The sequence below is a fragment of the Haliaeetus leucocephalus genome, unplaced genomic scaffold (assembly GCF_000737465.1).
Source record: "Haliaeetus leucocephalus isolate CR32 unplaced genomic scaffold, Haliaeetus_leucocephalus-4.0 Scaffold339, whole genome shotgun sequence".
Classification (NCBI taxonomy): Eukaryota; Metazoa; Chordata; class Aves; order Accipitriformes; family Accipitridae; genus Haliaeetus; species Haliaeetus leucocephalus.
In genome coordinates, this window is record NW_010972775.1 from 4,904,086 (window position 1) to 4,922,268 (window position 18,183).

The following is an 18,183-nucleotide window of genomic DNA, read 5'->3' on the forward strand; positions in this document are numbered from 1 at the left end:
CCCCCTGCAGTCCAGGGAGGTCCACGGTGGGGCAGATATCCACCTGCAGCCCGTGGAGGACCCCACGCCGGAGCAGGTGGGTTCCCGAAGGAGGCTGTGACCCCGTTGGAACCCTGCGCTGGAGCAGGCTCCTGGCAGGACCTGCGGATCTGTGGAGAGAGGAGCCCATGGAGCAGGTTTTGTGGCAGGACTTGTGACCCCGTGGGGGACCCATGCTGGAGCAGTGTGCTCCTGAAGGACTGCACACCGTGGAAAGGACCCATGCTGGAGCAGTTTGTGAAGAACTGCAGCCCGTGGGAATGACCCACGTTGGAGAAAGTTCGTGGAGGACTGTCTCCCGTGGGTGGGACCCCACGCTGGAGCAGGGGAAGAGTGTGATGAGCCCTGGAGAATGCAGGCAATGTGTGAGGAATTTGAGATAAGGATAGTAATTGAGAGAGGTAACGGGCAAAACATGGACTGAACGCAGCTAGAGAGTTAAGAGCTGCTTGATGAGTGGGGAAATTTTATTGTTGTAATTGTGATGAGCCCTCCCTCTGAGGAGGTGAAGCGACAGAAAATAACGTGTGATGACCGTAAACCCCATCCCTGTCCCCCTTGTGCCACTGGGGGGGCTTGGTGGAGAAATCCAGGAGTGAAGTTGTGCCTGGGAAGAAGGGAGGGGTGGAGGGAAGGTGTTCTGAGATTTCGTTTTATTTCTCATTTACCTTACTCTGGTTGATTTGTAATAAATTGAGCTAATTTTCCCTAAGCTGAGTCTGTTTTGCCCGTGACGGTAATTAGTGAATGATCTCTCCTGTCCTTATCTCGACCTGCAAGCTTTTTTGTTATATTTTTTTCTCTCCCCTGTCCAGCTGAGGATGGGGGAGTGATAGAACGGCTTTGGTGGGTACCTGGCGTCCAGCCAGGGTCAACCCATCACAATAGAAAAGGTGTAAGGATTTATAACTATCATCCTAGTTTGTTCTGTTTTGTCCTACTCACATAACTGGCTGTGGCATTCATTTAGAACTTTCTTTCACTTCTGTCGAACATCCTAATGACGTTATTTCCAGTTTTCCTTACCTTCACTGTACTTTAGTACTCAGAGTGACAGAATGTAGAACAGAGTACCATTACCTTGATTTGAGGAGCCAGAAACTAGTAATTCAAATCTATTTCTGAAGTCACTATACCTGTAGATGGTTATGTGCTTATTGTCTTCACATCCCTTGACTAATCAAGCCTGGCTACTCACTGTTCAATACAGTAAAATACACTGTTTCTCAGTAAAAAGTAGGAAAGCTGTTGTGGGATGTTACTGCCTGAAGAAAGCTGTGCTACCAAACAATATGGCACAGCTGCCGGCTTTCTGCCTTTGGTGTTCTTTAACGTGAAATGTCCTGGCTGTATGTTTGCAGCACAGTCCAATTCAGTGTTGCACTCAGTATTGTAAGTATATGAATAAGAACTCATTGCCAAAATCCATTGGAAATCATGGAGGAGGGAGGGAGGGAACAGAGTCAGGGGATACACTGGAACTAGTTTGCCTTCCTGAAATCCAGAATTAAGCAGTCTTTACTGTCCTGTAAGAAAAGGGCAATTGATCTCAAATTATTCATAGGATCAGGCTCAAATGAAAGTGATTGGACACTGGGACATGTGGTACTGAAATATCTGAAATGTGCATCCTGCAAGAGAAGGATAAAATCCTGGTTTTTGAATACCTACATTTTATGTATTAAAAACTTAATTTGCCTCTTTTAATTTTGCTACAGGGAACAGCAGAAGCCCGTGAGTTGATGGAAGGGAGTGCTGCAGATGTTTTTCATTCAAGAATCAATGGTGAAATAATGGAGCTTGTGTTGATAAAATATCAAGGCAAAGACTGGAATGGGCATCTTAAAATTAGTGATGGGATGCCTGAATTTTTTTGTGTGTGTTTCACATCCCATTCTGCAACAGTGATGACAGTGGATATTTACATACATACCAGGCGAAGTGGAAGCCGTATGATCTTGTCTGTGTTCAGTCCTTACTGGATAATCAACAAGACTTCCCGTATTCTCCAGTATCGAGCTGAAGACACTCATGTGAAGCATCCAGCAGACTACAGAGATATTGTTTTGTTCTCCTTTAAAAAGAAAACTATTTTTAGTAAAAATAAGGTATGCTTATTTTAGGCAGTGGTTGTGGTGGTGTTTTAAAATCCTGTTCTGGAGCGGGGGGGAACACACACATTTTGTCTAAGAAATTTTTTAATAGCATTTAAATCTATAGGCTGCTGCTTTCTTCTTGTTAATTATACTTTTTGGACTAAGTAGAAGGGAAGGCAGGTAGACAAAAAGTCTATTGCAACTTTTTCCAGGTCTTGCACTGCATCCCATTGGCTAACTTTCATCCCAGCCAGAAGCTGGGTGATGGTATAGAGTGGTTAGGTCCTGAAAATTCAGTGGGTGCCCTACCAGAAAACTGTTTTCTCAGGGAGGGGAATTTAATGTAAATTCAGAGTGTGGACTCCCTTTATAAACAAAAGGAAGGCTGCTCTGAATCTTCTGTGCAGGCATTTTCCACTGAACGAAGACAAATCACAGACTTGTGTTTTACTCAGCTAGCTAATTTGATATTTAAAATGCACAATGTAAATGTTCTGTGGTATGTTAAACATGTTCTGATTTTGTTTTGGTGTGATATTTGCATGGTCAAATGAAGAGTACTGTAGTAGAGGATTTTTTCTGAAGTGGCCCTTCTTTACTTTTAAATATCTTTTTTCACCCAACAATAGTTGAAGAAATGGTTGAAGAAACAGTTTTGACAAGGTGTTCTTTTGATTATTTCCTCTCCTCTCTTCAAGTTTGTGACGCACCACAAAATTGTAGCTTTTTTCCCCATCTATGTGTGTGCTGTCATGAACATGAGTCAATAAGGGCTCCTCTATTTTGCTACCTTTTACTGTAACATCTTTCCCAGGATTCAGGCACAGACTAATAAATCAGAGTACAAATAGTGATACTACATGCTTAAGCTTATCTTAACTTATAGAAGGTTTTAAAAGCACTTAAGTGTCATCTCTATACTGCAACATGACATAATTGCACTCCATAATGCATGAACTTCAGAATTAAAATCAATTTATGAAGTACTTGTTTTTCTTTTCTTTTCTTTTCTTATGTGTAGATCCAGTTATGTATTTCAACTAGCACTTGGTCCAGTAGCTTTTCCCTTGATACTGTAGGAAGCTATGGATGTGTCAGGTGTTCAGCTAATAACATGGATTATCTGGTAAGATAGGTTTCTGTGTTTTATGGAGCGCTCTCGGGGTTCTTTTGGCTTGCCTACTTCTTCTCTTTAATTGTTTCACTACTTACACTGCTTTTAAATCATGGAAATATTTAACAGCTAGAGTAATAACTTCTATGCCCCAGCTATTCAGGTCTGCATCTGGTGACAAATAGTTTCACCAACAGAAGTTTCAGTGTAATTAATAAATGTGTGGTTTCTGTAACAAATGTGTAGTACTAGGCTGTTCAAAAATACAATAGTGAACTCGTACAGTGGAGATAAGAGTTCACAAAGTACATAATTGTTTGCAAATGTTTAGATCTTCACTCAGCTCAGCAGCCTTGTCTAAGACAACATTTCCACAACTAAGCAGAATAAAGAATACATTTTATAATAATATGCAGATATGTGGGGAGTTGTGTTTCCATATACTCTTTAACTAATCTCTGATGATACAATTATTTTAGGTTGTCCTCATTTAGTGTAGAGGGATTCCTGTAGGATTTTCCTCACAAATGCTACAGCTGCAAAACAGTACATCTAACCTGTCTCTTTACCATTGTTTTAATTGTGTTGCATAGTTCTCTGATTTTACTGCATGCTGTTTGGTTCTTTTATTACAGGTGTTCAGAACAGGAGTGTTGTATGCTAGCCTTTGTAATTACAGTAATGTAGGGTTTGTTGTTTTTTTTTTCCATCCTGACTTTTCTCTTAAGCTTGTTGTTGATTGTTTGCTCAAATTGTCCTTGTTCAACAGGTTGGAGTTAGCATCAAAATGAGCAGTTCTAATCTTACCAGGATAGTTACCTTCACTCCATTCTATACAATAGCAAACAAATCTTCTTTGGAACTAGAAGTTGGAGAAATTGGTCCTAATGGTTCTTTTCCAACTAATAAATGGAATTATATCTCGACTTCAGAGGTAATGTTTGAGATTTTTTTCCTTTGGATGTTATTGTAGACAAACAACTGGTTTCTAGCTGTCACTTGAGGAAAAAGCAGTTTTCTTATAGAAGCTCTGTCACTTGTGATGGCATGACGTGGATACTTCACATCTTGGGGCAACTTGAACAGCATTGGGTTGTGTATGTTGGTAAACTAATCAAGTCCTTCAATTTAGGTAATTTATGAAATGTAGATGAGATGTTCAAGAGTCGATACTGAGGTAAGAACTAAGGCATTGGAAATAGTGTTAGTCACACAAGACTGTTTTATTGCTGGCTTACTATATTGAACATACATGAACTGTTAAAGTCATGCATATTTCTTGTTTTACAGTGTCTTCCATTTTGGCCTGAAAACTCATCTGGTGAACTTTGTGTGAGAGTAGTTGGCTATGAAAGCTCATCCAAACCATTCCTGTTTAATGCCCAGGATAATGGTACTCTGCTGAGGCTGGAAGAACTGGTGAGACTGGCTTTGTGTGGTCTGTTCTTAGTACTCCATTTTAGCCTTATGGTACTGACCTTAGGAAAGCTTGAGTCTGCAAGATCATCAAGATTGAAGTCTTGTGCCTTAAGGTGTTGGTGCACTGCACTTTAGTTCTGTTGCATAAAAAAGGTTGTGAATCAAGTTTGCAATGTTGTTAATGTTTTCATAGCTGTGTGAAGTGGTCAAGTTGATTTAGTTTTGACAAGCCTATAGGAAGCTGAACAACTCTATTGCTATTAAATTAAAAATGGTATACAAGGCCTCTAACATCTGTTCTTTTGCAGAGGGTATTTCTTAGGTGCCTTCAGTTTGTTTAAATAGTTATCCTAAAGTAGAATGTATTTTTTGTTGTTAAGCTAATACATGTTGGACACAGTTCATGGCTAAAATAATTTATTGTTCAATTAGTAAAATCTTAATTATTTCAGAACTCACCCTAGCCTGGCATTAGGGAATGTGTATATAAATGTAGCATGTTCAGACAAGTCTTTGGAGATAATGCTGATCGTAATTAGCTGCAATACAAGTCACTGTGAGGATAATCTAGTTCTCTAAGTTTGCTGAAGCAGTTTGAAAAAATGTTTAAGAAAAAGATGTCATTGATTATCTCTTGTTCTGCTGATGCACTTAGAGTAGTGGGCGGTTTTCTTCACTGTTCTAAGACAGTAGATGGTTCAGCTTTGCAAGTGAATCCTTTCTAGTCCCGTATGTAGTGAGGTTTGCTACTGCTGTGTAGAGTACTAAACATAATTTCTCACATCCCTCTGATGTGAGCTGGAGAATCTGTAAGATCATCTTTTTCAAAGGTAGATGTGTCACCTCCAACCTCTCCATACAGCATAGCAAAAACATCAATTTATCTTGCTAGACAAGCATTTGAGAAAGCTTTCTGAAGAGACTATCCAAAAGGGAAAGCATGAGGTACCTCCTTTGTATAAGCAAATGAGAAAATTATGCTGTACATACCTCAGAAATATCTTGCAAATACACTGGAAGAAAACAGCATCTTGAAAGCCCTTAGAAGAAAGACTTACAATGATTTGTTCAGAGGTTCAGTCAACAGAACTTTTCTGCTCAGTGATCAGTTCATTAATACACTATTGCTATATTTGTCATACTTTCAATAACTTTAGTGTGTTTGTCTAGAGTAGCCTTTCAGATTTTTAAGGAATGTGCAGGAAATGTCAGTTTTTAAATGTAACTTTAAGTTTTGTAGAAGAAAGCGAAGGGAATGCTTGCCTATACTTTTTACTGAACTTAGCCAAATGAAGTAATTCTTAAAAATGTTATACTTTGAATATAACTTTTCAATTAAGTTAAATCAACAGATAGTTTGTGGATGATACTGATGTCTGTCTTAAGCCAGTGACCAATGTGTTTGAGCTTACCGTTACTAGATAATGTAGAATACATTTCCTTTTTTCATTTCTAAGAGGCCGGTGAATGACTTATCTAAAAATAACAATTTAATCTGTTCTAACTTGAATTTATGCATAGAACAAATGCTGAACTTTCTAACTTTCTCTCCAGAATGGGGGCCTACTGGTAGATGTGAATGTTTCTGAGCATTCTACTCTTATAAGCTTCTCGGATTACCATGAGGGAGCTGCTCCGGCTCTTATTGTTAACCATACTTCGTGGGACTCTCTCAGATATAAACAGAGGTATGTGAAAGAAACAATTCACCATTAGTTGTTTAACCAGGGGATATCCTTTGTGGAGATAGTAGTTCTCTTTTTATCATTGTGGTACCTTGAAAAATACAAAAAACCTGTTTCTTTATCGCGTTTTTTTAATGAAGTATTTTTTCTACTTTTAAGCAGTTGTCATAGTCTGAGAAAGTGGAGAGAAAAAAGTGGGAGTATAGATCTTAGTTCACCAAAAGCCTAGCTACAGCTGGACTTGTTTGGAATGGATAGCCTAGGCCCTTAACCCCTCACCCCAGGAGGCTGGAGGGGTGGAGTCTATAGCACTATCATCTGCTTGCACTACTTCAGTCAGTGGTCTTAACCAGTGAATGCTGTCACTTCTTTTCTTATAACCTGCAGTGGATTACAAGAGGAAATGGAGTTGAAACCAAAGCAAGTATGCCTGTTTGCATGGACAGATCCAACTAAAACAAGAAAATTGACTTGGGGCTACTCCCAGAATTTTGGTGAACATGACCTACTTAAGGTAAATTTCAGAAAGGGAGAAGTAAATGCTGAACCAATCTAGGACTATAACAAGATTAAAATTCTCTGAGAGAAAGCTTCTTCAGTAACTTGCATCTGTCTTGTCCTGTAAGAGACTTTTGAGCCTACGCTCAAGTAGCAAGATTTTAGATGTTCAGATTGATACAAATAGAGGATTGGACAGAAACTCCAGCCTGCATTTTCTGCATGGTTTTCTTGGATATGAAAGAAGAAGGATCAAGTGTATGAGCTGTGGACATATCTAAATAGTACAGAGAATGAATAATTCACCAATTGTCCAGCAGTGCTGCATTTGGCTTAAGTATCTCCTTAAAGATGGAGAAAAACCCTGACTGCTGTGACTCTTGCTTCCTATGGGAAATGCTTGCATAGAGCAGAAAATTCTGAGTTGCTCACTAAGAGCTATTTTGGTGTTTGTAACTCACGGAATATTAAAAGAGGAAAATGTGTGAAGTGGGGGCAAAATAACAACGATCAAGATGGAAAATGAATGGGGGAAAGAGGGAAACTATAACTGGAAGCAGAGATAAATCTAGGATAAGACTGGGAAAGTATTTTGTTAAAGAATGGGGAAGCAAGTGTTGATGGAGGAAGATTTTTCTCACTTAACTGGAATGTAGGCTAAATAAAGTCCTATGTGTCTGTCTCTAAATAGCAGACCTCTTGTACCTTTTACTAAACTGTGAATTCTTCAGAGGTGGCTTGTTTTTTCTGTTGACTAGGCACAGAGTTAAGATGAGAAAACTGAAGATATTAGTAGCTAAAAGTAGGGACAGGGAAGCAAGTTTGTGTTTCAGTTATATGGGGAATGGATGTTGTTTCTCACAGCTGAACTGTGACAGTTAACCAATTACAGTGTGCTTCACTGTATAAGTACTTTCTTGGGTCAAATTTTTTACATTTAAAAATGTTTTAAGTTTGAAACTGATTTTCTTAGTATATAATTATGGTTATATTCATGATTATTTTTGGCTTTTGAGAAAAGGGCTTTAACTATCTTGATTTTACCTCATAAATAAACAAATAAGGAATATCTGCATTTGAAGAACATTGTCTGGTTTTACTGTTTCGTGGTGTATGACTTAATGCCTTCTTCCCCCATCACCTATGATTCTAAGTCTTTTCTTTTGCTGTGAAGGCCTTTGTTTTCTAATAATTTCCAATATTTTTCTCATCCACAAATTTGCCGGAATGCCTACTTTTCTAAAGGTAAAAAAAAAAAAAAAATCCCAGCCCCTAACTTCTTTCCAGTGTTGGGATACAAGATGCCACTGAATCAGTATGATGCAGTAAACTCAACAAACAAGAAAAATACTGAGTTCTGGTTTGGGTGTGTGCCAGTAAACTTGCTTGCTTGTAAACATACAGCTACATCATGGATTTACTCCTGTAATTACTTATTTACTTTTTTCCCCCCTAATACAGGATGATTGTGGCCAATTCCCTTACAATGCAAATACTCAAATACACTGGGTGTCTTTCCTGGATGGACGCCAACGAGTGCTACTTTTCACAGATGATGTTGCATTAGTTTCTAAAGCACGACAAGCAGAGGAGCTGGAGCAACCTGATCAAGAAATAAACTTGTCAATCCATAGTCTTGGACTTTCTCTTGTTAACAATGAAAATAAAAAAGAAATCTCTTACATAGGAATTACTAGGTATTGCGCATGTAAGCTTAAATATTCCTTTGAATTATCAAAATTTGACAGCGTATTATAATTTTAGCAATATAATTGAGTTGAAGGGGACATCTTTGAAATTAAATTAATATAAGTGAAACCTTTTTAAGTAAAATTAAATTCTGCCTTTATTCCTATTGTGCAATTTGAATAAATAGGATTTAACTGCCTGCTTGCTTAGCTTCTATTAAAAAAAAAGTAAACAATAGGGGTTTTTGAGCCTGAAAAATTAGGATATTTTTTTACATGTTTTGTATGCATAAGAAAGGTTTAAGTACTATTAAATTGTTAACCTTGTTATTTGTCTTGCAGTTCTGGTGTTGTTTGGGAATTAAAACCAAGGCAAAAGTGGAAACCATTTAATCAAAAGCAAATAAACCTGTTGGAACAAGCTTATCAAAAGTATCTTTGTAAGAGTGCTTTCCAAGCTCCAGGTTGGCATAAACTAGACAGCAATATTGAGGTACGTTTAGAGGCATCAGTGTTTAAGTGATTGCAGAACATGTGCAACAGTTAAAACGGACTTCTGTTTTCCTAAGTAAGGATAGATGCTGTATTAAGAGAAACACAAATAAAAAACAAGTTTTTTTTTTTTAATAGTTTTACATTTTATACCGTAGGATATTTTTGTATTGAGGTAATACTGAGGCAGTATTGAAGTATTCCCCAGACTTGTATTATGAAGTACAAATCTCAAAGATTTTTGCTTTTGTGAGGTAGAAAAGATTGCTTGGTATCTGCATGTTAGCTATGAACCTATATTCTCATTGACATAGCTTAAATTCTTTGCGGAAATCTTGGGGTTAGCTTCTTAATAAGCTGCAGTTCCCATGACTTGATATGATAAAGGATCCTATAGCGTTCAAAGGCTCTTGAAATAAATTAATTTATTTACCTGAGCTTTTTCAGACACTAATTATACATACCTCTATTCCATGCATAAATTTAATGTGATGAAATGGCTAAGTAAAATACAGGCATTTTGTAGTACCATAATCAGGCTTGTTTTCTATATCATCCTTTCATTTGAAAAACACATATACCCTCAGTTGTATGAATGCTTAGGTTTTATACATTGCAGTAGTGCATTTAAAGTACATGGTATCAAAAACTTGTAAGTCATTACATTTGACTTGGAATAAAGGAGAGCTTTTCCATTTTGCTTCTCATAAGTTTAATGTTTCAGGATCAGGGTAAAAGCATCAGCTGGGAAAGTAGGCAGCTGCATGCAAATTATCTTTAATTATGCCAGTGTAATATATAACTTATGAAGAAATAGTTACTAAGGTGACACAGAGGTTCCCGCTTGGGGCAACTGCAGTTGCAATGTAATGTGCTTATCAGACTAACTTGTGGTTTTTGTTACTTTCCATGCAGATAATTGGAATAATTGAGTAATTCAGTAGCCATGTGATCATGAAATAAGGAAAAATGCAGGTTTTATTTGCTGGTCTGTTTACTAGTAACATAACATTTTATTATTTCCCTAATTAAACTATATGTTAGCTCTGCTTTCTTCTATTTCCAGGTGAATTTTAGTAAGGTTCCAATGGAAATGCGTCTCCCAGTCAGATGCAGCATCCGACGCAACTTCCTTTCAGGAATTCATGTTGAATTCAAACAGTCACCTCACCAAAGAAGCTTACGGGCTCAATTGTATTGGCTGCAGGTACCATCTCTCATCATGGTCTGTAAACTAAACAGACATTTTAATGCTTTTATTTTATTAATTTATATGAAGAAGTATCTCCAAATCTTACATATGTGGTGCTCTGTTCACTATGTCAGAGTAGCAGAAGTGCTATGAATGCTCCATTGAAGGAAAAGTACTGCAGAACTGCCATCCCAGGATTTTGCAAGTAGTATAGAAAAAAATGCACAGAATTATGGGTTAATGTAAAACAGGGTGCTATGATGGAAAGCTTATTTCTAAAGAGAGGTGTTTTGGTGTTTTAAAACAAACAAAACCCTCAACCTTTTTCAAAATTTGTTTACCATAGTTTGTATACAGTTATGTAACATTATTCTAGAGAGTGTATCTAGAGGTTTAGAGATCTTTAGTACAAAAACTACCTGTCTAATGGAAAGTAGATAATAGACAAATCCTCAAAACCAGTATGCAATAGTATGCCTGCATGTAAGCTTAACAGTGAATTAATGTGCAACACTTGCACCTGATTAGCATACTCCAGTCAGTACTAATAATGTTGCTAAATTAACCAGTAGAATGCTTGAGCAGGTACTAGTGAGATAGAGGAAAATAATGGTGAGAAATTGTCACTGTCATCTTCATCTCCATTTGCTATACTTCAGAGTCCCCCAGGGGGGAGGGCATTCATTGAGGACCCTGATGCTTTTCCTGACCAGCTGGTGGGGAGGAGTTTCCTCTTTCCTTTTATCTCTCGCATTTTGTTTTTATTTTTTGCCTGAAGGTAGTTTTCACCATTACAGTCAATGTGTGCATTCAGCTGCAGACCCCATAAATGAATCTTTGTGAGTGTGAACCTGTGTAAGCATCCCTTGTGCAACCACCTGACCTTTTATAACTAAATAGGTAACATTCCAAAATACCAAATAGCAGAGTAATCCTCTTCTTCTTCTCTCCTTCCCCCAAAATAAGAATGATGATGTTCTTGAACGCAGTGTATAAACAAGTTTCTCAAGCCTTCTAAATAGGAAATGGTCTTTGACTATTGTGTCATAAGAATATTCCTGTAATTATGCAATAATTTTTTAGGTTGATAATCAATTACCAGGATCGATGTTTCCTGTTGTATTTCACCCTGTGGCCCCTCCCAAGTCAATTTCTTTGGATTCAGGTAAGAGAAACCTTTTAGTAATATCAGATTTATTCAGCCCCGAAAGTAGTAACTTCGCAATTTATTTTTTACATATACTTAGATTGTTGGTTTTTTTCTCTTTAGAACCAAAACCCTTCATTGACATCAGTGTCATCACTAGATTCAATGAATACAGCAAAGTACTGCAATTCAAGTGAGTTTAATGGTGTGTTGTAATACAGTTTTAGAGATTTAACACATTTTAAAAGTGAACCTTGTTTTAAAGTTCACGTTTTCTTATCCAAACAACTCTTGACTTTGGATTGAGTTTTTAAACATCTCCAGTGAAAAAACATAATTCTTAAAAGAAACTTACTTATAGAAAGTAAGGACTGACTATGTGAATGGACTGTTATTCAAACTCTTTACTAATCAGAATTATTTCCCTCTTGTACTACAATATCAGAGTTGCATGTCTGCCTGTTTGCTGTGCAGTGCTGGGTTTATTTGGTGCTCTAACAACAGACAGTTCATACAGTATCTAATGTAGCCCAATGCAGTGTGTTCTATTGTGAAATGTATGTTCTTTAGTTTATATGTCTGTGTCTTGAGTTTTTGTACTAAAAATGAGACAAAGCCTGACAGTTTCTCATGCAAATATGTGTAGCCAACTAGTGTGGATAAAATATTTGAGGATGGTGAATTATAATAAAATAAATATTCAGTAATATGACTTTTGGAGAGAGGCAGTTGGATAAAAGGAAGAAATATGTTGTTTAGGTGATGTTATCTATGGAGCACATGGAATCATAATGTAAGAATATAAGAAATATTTGATGATGGTTAATATTTTAGGTAAATTTTGGAAGTGTTAAGATATGAATAATCTACAGTAAAGTAATGTATAGCTTTGTGGGGCTGGTAGGCCCTTCTAACTGTAAATAGACAGTTGATATTGTACATTGTAATATGCAACATTGCCTAACAAAACTTGAGTTACGTAGGGTAAGCAAGTGATATTTAAGTTTAACTTCTACAAGTATACACTGTTTGTTTTTTTTTTTCTATTTTAGATACTTCATGGTTCTTATCCAGGAAATGGCACTGAAAATTGATCAAGGATTTTTAGGAGCACTTAGTGAACTTTTCACTCCATCTACAGACCCAGAAGCTGAAAGACAAAGGGTAACATACCAGAGAAATTGATTTTTGCCAGAACAGGGCCTTTATGGTAACAGTGTTGTGATTTTCTGAAAATTTCAGTTTAAATAAGTGAATATTGAATTTGACAACAGTGAATAAAGGGATATGGTAACATAATTTTCAGTGAGGCACTGGTATTTCTGTTAAGCATTGGCTGTGAGCATTACTAATTGACAAGTTTGAGTAACTGATACTTGGGTATGTGTGTTTTCTGCTCATTTAATATTTTATTAATTGATGACACAATTGTTTCAACTGTGGCTACAAAGTGTTAAGGGTGGTAGATGAAATAAGGTTAGGGTTTATAGAATGGACTTCTAATTGTCAGTCTGTAGTGTCTTTTGTCTTTAGAGAGCAGAAGGAACAGATTTTCCTGGCTCTAAATTAAGTCTTACATAGGTGGATAATATTCATAAAGATCACAATTGGTTCTAGTGTGCATAGGAGAGTCATTCTTGCCAGTTTCTTTTTCTGAGAAATGGTATCTTCAGATGTACTGTATAAAAATTCTAATTTTGTGAGGAAATACAAAAATGCAAAGAACCTCAGGAAGTTATTTTACTAAAATTTCTAAATTAATTTACATGTGATACCTTAAGTGATTGAGGAATTTAAGGGAATATCAAGTGATATAGCAAAAAATGGAAAAGTCAGGCAGAAATTGTTGTGTGGGGTTTTTTTTTGTTTGTTTGTTTTACCCTGGATTAAAGAAATGTATTAGTACAGTTATAATCTGGTATACGAAAGTAATTATTCTATTTCCAGTTTTGGAGGTGTTGGCTGTTTAACTAGTTAGCTAACTGTTTTATTACAGTTATATTTATTTATATTTATATTTATTATTATTATTTTGACGATTATTTCTGCTGATTATATTGTTTACATATATTTATGTATGATAATATTATATTACATATATGTTGATGAGATAAACTTCTGTTCTTTTTTTTTCTTTTTTTTATAATAAAACCAGTCTAAATTAATTAAGCAAGATGTCGATGCACTTAACACTGAGCTAATGGAGTCTTCCCTAACAGACCTGTCAATGCTCAGCTTCTTTGAGCATTTTCACATTTCTCCAATTAAGGTATGTAATAGGGATACTTTTGGTTAATAAAACACTTGATATCAATGATCTCTTAATTCCTTATGGTAAATACATCCTCAGATCAACCTTCTGGGTAATTCCTTCGTGCTGTCTTCCTAATGGTGGTTTTTTTACGTTCTCTAGAACTTAATACTTTGTTGGAAAACTTTGCTAGTTGCTCATGAGTACAAACAGACCCTTAACCGTTGCTAAGTGGGAAGAGTCAATGGGTATAATAACGAGGAAAGCTAAATAAAATGCTGGCCTGAAGGTATCCAAGTAATGTATGATAAATTATAATAAAATACACTTTCATGGGCTTGTTTTCATGTCTCTCTTGAACCAGTTAGATTTTTCTGGAGCAAAGGAAGAAAGATCATCAGTAATTATATGTTACTCTGAAACAGCAGAATGTTCCCCTAAGGCTATCAGATTGAATAAGAAATTAGAGGACAAAAATTACTTACTTTCCTCTCATTTTCACTGAATGTATAAAAGACAGACAAAAACCCCAATACAGATGAGTAAGTTCTGGCATTTTTTCCAGCTTTTTACTTATTTCACTAGATATCTGTTAGGGTACACTTAGATTCTCAGATTTTTTTTCTGATATGGTTATGCTTATACACTAATACGAATGTGAAGCCAGGGAAAACATTAGAGGAACAAGACACTGTTGTGATATTTTAACATAATCCTCTAGCTGGTCTGGTTCAAGTTGTTAAGAAACAGTTATAATTTTAAGTCTCTCTTGCATCTTTATTTGAAACGTCTAGACATGCTGCCTGGTAAGTATAGGAAGGGGCTTCTTTTTCTCTCCAGTTTTTTTTTTTTCACCTTTAGTGACTTATCTCAATATTCTAAACCACTGGATAGTGGAAAGACCATGAAAATGGATGTGTGGCCTTTAAAAAAAAAAAAAAAAGTTGGGAATCTTGAAAAAGTCAAATCATACAGGTTAACTGCTATGCCCTCTTGTAAGTGAGTAGAAGGGAGCAATATTGCTTATGGTGATGAACAACGGAAAAGAAAAATAATTTTCCATTGCCTTCTCCACCCTTAAGAAAAGTGTATGGATTTCTTTTAAAATAAGTGTCTTATCAACACTAAAAAATCCTATTTTACAGTGTTAAAGGCAGTTCTCTGAAGTTCATGATTTCTCCCAAAAGAGTTGACTAGTTGCAAAAATACATACAAGCTAGTTAAGTAAATCAGAATTTAAAATTTAACCTGTACTGGGAATTAAGCTCCACCTATTTAACATGTTATATCTCTCATTGCTTATACAGGAGTTTACACATGTAAAGATAACAAAAGTTAAAATTCTAGGGCAATTTGACACTTCTCTGTATGGAAATATAAATAAATATATATGTTATCAAAGTAATACCATTGTGAGTTCAAGCACATTTGTTGAAATTGTACATTTCCTCAAAGTGAGTAAAAATACAATTACCACTGTTTTACCACTGTTTTGTTTACATGTCCACCATACAACCTGTCTGGTCTTTTTGTCTTGATTTGTCTTGCTCTACTAATTCTGTCTTGACAGTTGCATTTGAGTCTGTCTCTGGCTTCTGGTGAAGAAGCATCAGATAAGGGGGAAGAAATGATAGCCATCCATTCTCTGAATTTGCTACTGAAAAGTATTGGAGCTACTCTAACAGATGTGGATGATCTTATTTTCAAGTAAGCTAATAAATATATTTTTTGTATTTTGAATAAAGCTACTATACATTTAATAATTGGTTCCATTTTTAAACTTTGCTGACTCTAGTATACATGTGTACAGCCTTTGGGGAAAGGGAGCAATGGAGAGAAGATGGGATTTAGGCTCCTTTTTAAGAGAATAGGGCTTCAGGATTATCTGAAGGAAAAAGAGAACTATTTAGAAGGAGGAAGGGTATGTATAACTAATGTGTGATTACTTGTCTTTCAGACTTGCTTTCTTTGAAATTAAGTATCAGTTCTACAAGAGAGATCAACTGATGAAGAGAGTTGTTAGACATTATAGCGAACAAGTAAGCTTATTTAGTCAAGCCTTTGTGTAAAGTTTTAAGTATCTTACAGAATGCAGAAAATAGGAGAGAAAAGGTGAATGCATCTAAACAGCTACTGTTTTTTCATTTCATGGTACTGCAGTAGGAATCTGGTGGCACATTATGAAAATGTAAATACAAAAGTGTCCTGAAAATGTGTTTTAAGAGTTTTAAGTGATTGCTTCTGTTCTTATTTGTATTTTTCTTCACCAAACTATTCTTCTAGTTATCCATACATATGCTTCATCTTTTGCCTAAGCCTGTCTTCATTCTAGCAGGAATACTTAGCTGGGTACTCTTAACGCATTACTTAGGTAGTAAATTACAAAATTTACCAGCCTTGGGTTCTAACATGGAACTATGTGTAACAGCAGCAGCTAGTGACACTGCTTTTATTTTTGTTTTGTTTTGGTTTTCCCTCATTATTTAGCTCCTGAAACAGATGTATGTTCTTGTACTTGGGTTAGATGTTCTTGGAAATCCATTCGGCTTAATCAGAGGCTTGTCTGAGGGAGTTGAAGCTTTCTTCTATGAGCCGTTCCAGGTATGACTTTCTGATTCTTCAACCATGTATGAGTAGCAGGCTGATTGAATATACTAGTAGGGTTGCAGTTTTGTTGTTACTGTACTCTACACCCTGAACAGTTAAGGAAGTGGTAATTTTTAATGTTAACTTTGAAGAAATAACATATTCAAATGGCCTTCCTTTCATCAGTGTAAAGGAATCGCTAGGTTTTTTTGAAACAGGTGCATAAATGTATAGTTTTCTGCTATTCAAAATAAGCTTCATTTTTAGGGTGCTGTTCAAGGACCTGAAGAATTTGCTGAAGGCTTTGTAATTGGTGTTAAAAGTCTTCTTGGACACACAGTCGGTATGTATCATAATGTCACTGTTTTAATGAATTAGTTTAACTCATGGATTGCGTTTAGATTCTTCTTATTTTGAAGGGAAAGATATTTTTGAAGTATCTACATGGTAGTTTTTTGATGAGTATTTATCAGATACTATTGCCAGTATTTGTGGTACAGATCATTCATACCTAACTCAAGACCATCTAAATGTCTGTTTTGTAGACGGAGTGAGCAAACTGAGAAACGTTGCACGTATAACTGAATTTGTACCATGCCGTGGATGAATAACGAAAATAATTCTAATGGTCCTAAAATGTCTGGAGAAGCCTGAGAAGTGTTCTTAGGACCAGCTACTGTTACAGTTACCTTAGATTTTTATTTAGCTATGTGTTACAGTAATTAGAGAAAATACGATTCCATCCAATATGCCATATAACATGTACTGAAGCGATTTAAGAGTTAACCTTTTCAGGCCAGATTCCAGAGTCTTCTCATGGACAACATGTGGTAGTCACTCTGTGTAAATTGGTAATATCCAAACTGAACATGAAGGGAAATTGCTATGAACTTTGTGGCTTCTTGTATGTTGTCTGCTGTTAAACTGTGAAAGGACAGTAACTTTTGCTTTATGCCCTGTTCCATCAGGTGGTGCAGCAGGGGTGGTGTCTAGGATCACTGGTTCGGTTGGAAAAGGCTTGGCTGCTATTACTATGGATAAAGAATTTCAGCAGAAACGGAGAGAGGAGATGGGTCGGCAGCCAAAAGACTTTGGTGACAGCCTGGCCAAAGGAGGAAAAGGCTTGTTACAGGTATGAATTTGAAGTTGGAGGGTATGATGTGCCTAGTCTTAATCCATGCTTGAAAATTATATGCAAGCAAGTTTGATGTTGTCTTTATCAGTTCATGAACTAAACAGAAGAGACAAACAGGCAGTCGGTTTATAGGAGACTCAGTATAGTGTATCAGCTTTAGTGTTTGAGGTTGTGGTTTTGGCCATCTTGAGGAATTGAAGGTAAGGTCTTGGAAAGGTAAAGTGTAGGAATTAACACCAGTTTCTCCTGTGAATTATATAAATAAATATAGTTGCTCATGTTCAACAAATGTGTTATCTAATTAAAGTAACTGGGCCCTTATTTTACCTTGCAGTCAGTTCTGCCATTAAAGTCAGTTGGCTGTGAATTATGAGCTCTGGGCATGTGCTGCATAGTAGAAATGGCTTTCTATGTGCTGAGGTCTTCTAAAAACTCCTAGGTTTTCTTGACTTAGAAGGGTGTGAACATAAAGCAAGTAGAATATGTATACAAGTAAGTACATTAGGTTGGAGATATTATTCTGAAATAGGAGCTGTGCAACGCCCATATTGTTTTTATAATAAAAAGTTGGGAACCTTTTCTGGTTGCTGAAGGATCATGTCTATTTCTAGGTAAAGCGCTAAGTACGAGACAAACCTCATGTAAACAATTACTGAGAGATCTGTATTACCTGAATGCAAATTAAGTCTTCTAATAAATTCTATCACTTTCCATTCAAAATAAAAACAGTCAACATATTTCTAAGACATTGTAAGTAGTAAACATTGTAGAGTTGTTTCTGATACTGTTTGCTGAAAAATTAGAAGTTACTTCAGTGGATTTTTATTCTTCTGTCTTCATG

General features: G+C 36.3%; 1 protein-coding gene across 7 annotated transcripts in view; it reads left to right on the plus strand.

Moving 5' to 3' along the window:
- Positions 1-18,183, plus strand: part of VPS13C (vacuolar protein sorting 13 homolog C (S. cerevisiae)) — a 107,100-nt gene that overhangs the window by 71,742 nt on the left and 17,175 nt on the right. For 4 of the 7 annotated variants that reach the window (XM_010571716.1, XM_010571715.1, XM_010571717.1 and 1 more), the window contains 18 exons: positions 1,758-2,147; positions 3,157-3,261; positions 4,019-4,183; positions 4,540-4,668; positions 6,223-6,356; positions 6,741-6,867; positions 8,313-8,548; positions 8,882-9,032; positions 10,098-10,238; positions 11,307-11,388; positions 11,494-11,563; positions 12,423-12,534; positions 13,526-13,639; positions 15,192-15,328; positions 15,579-15,660; positions 16,109-16,222; positions 16,475-16,550; positions 17,176-17,339. In XM_010571716.1, the coding sequence (XP_010570018.1) occupies positions 1,758-2,147; positions 3,157-3,261; positions 4,019-4,183; positions 4,540-4,668; positions 6,223-6,356; positions 6,741-6,867; positions 8,313-8,548; positions 8,882-9,032; positions 10,098-10,238; positions 11,307-11,388; positions 11,494-11,563; positions 12,423-12,534; positions 13,526-13,639; positions 15,192-15,328; positions 15,579-15,660; positions 16,109-16,222; positions 16,475-16,550; positions 17,176-17,339 (2,529 nt within the window). Of the gene's footprint in view, positions 1-1,757; positions 2,148-3,156; positions 3,262-4,018; positions 4,184-4,539; positions 4,669-6,222; positions 6,357-6,740; positions 6,868-8,312; positions 8,549-8,881; positions 9,033-10,097; positions 10,239-11,306; positions 11,389-11,493; positions 11,564-12,422; positions 12,581-13,525; positions 13,640-15,191; positions 15,329-15,578; positions 15,661-16,108; positions 16,223-16,474; positions 16,551-17,175; positions 17,340-18,183 lie in introns of those variants that run through there. The other 3 variants (XR_774624.1, XM_010571718.1, XM_010571721.1) reach the window with 3 other exon arrangements.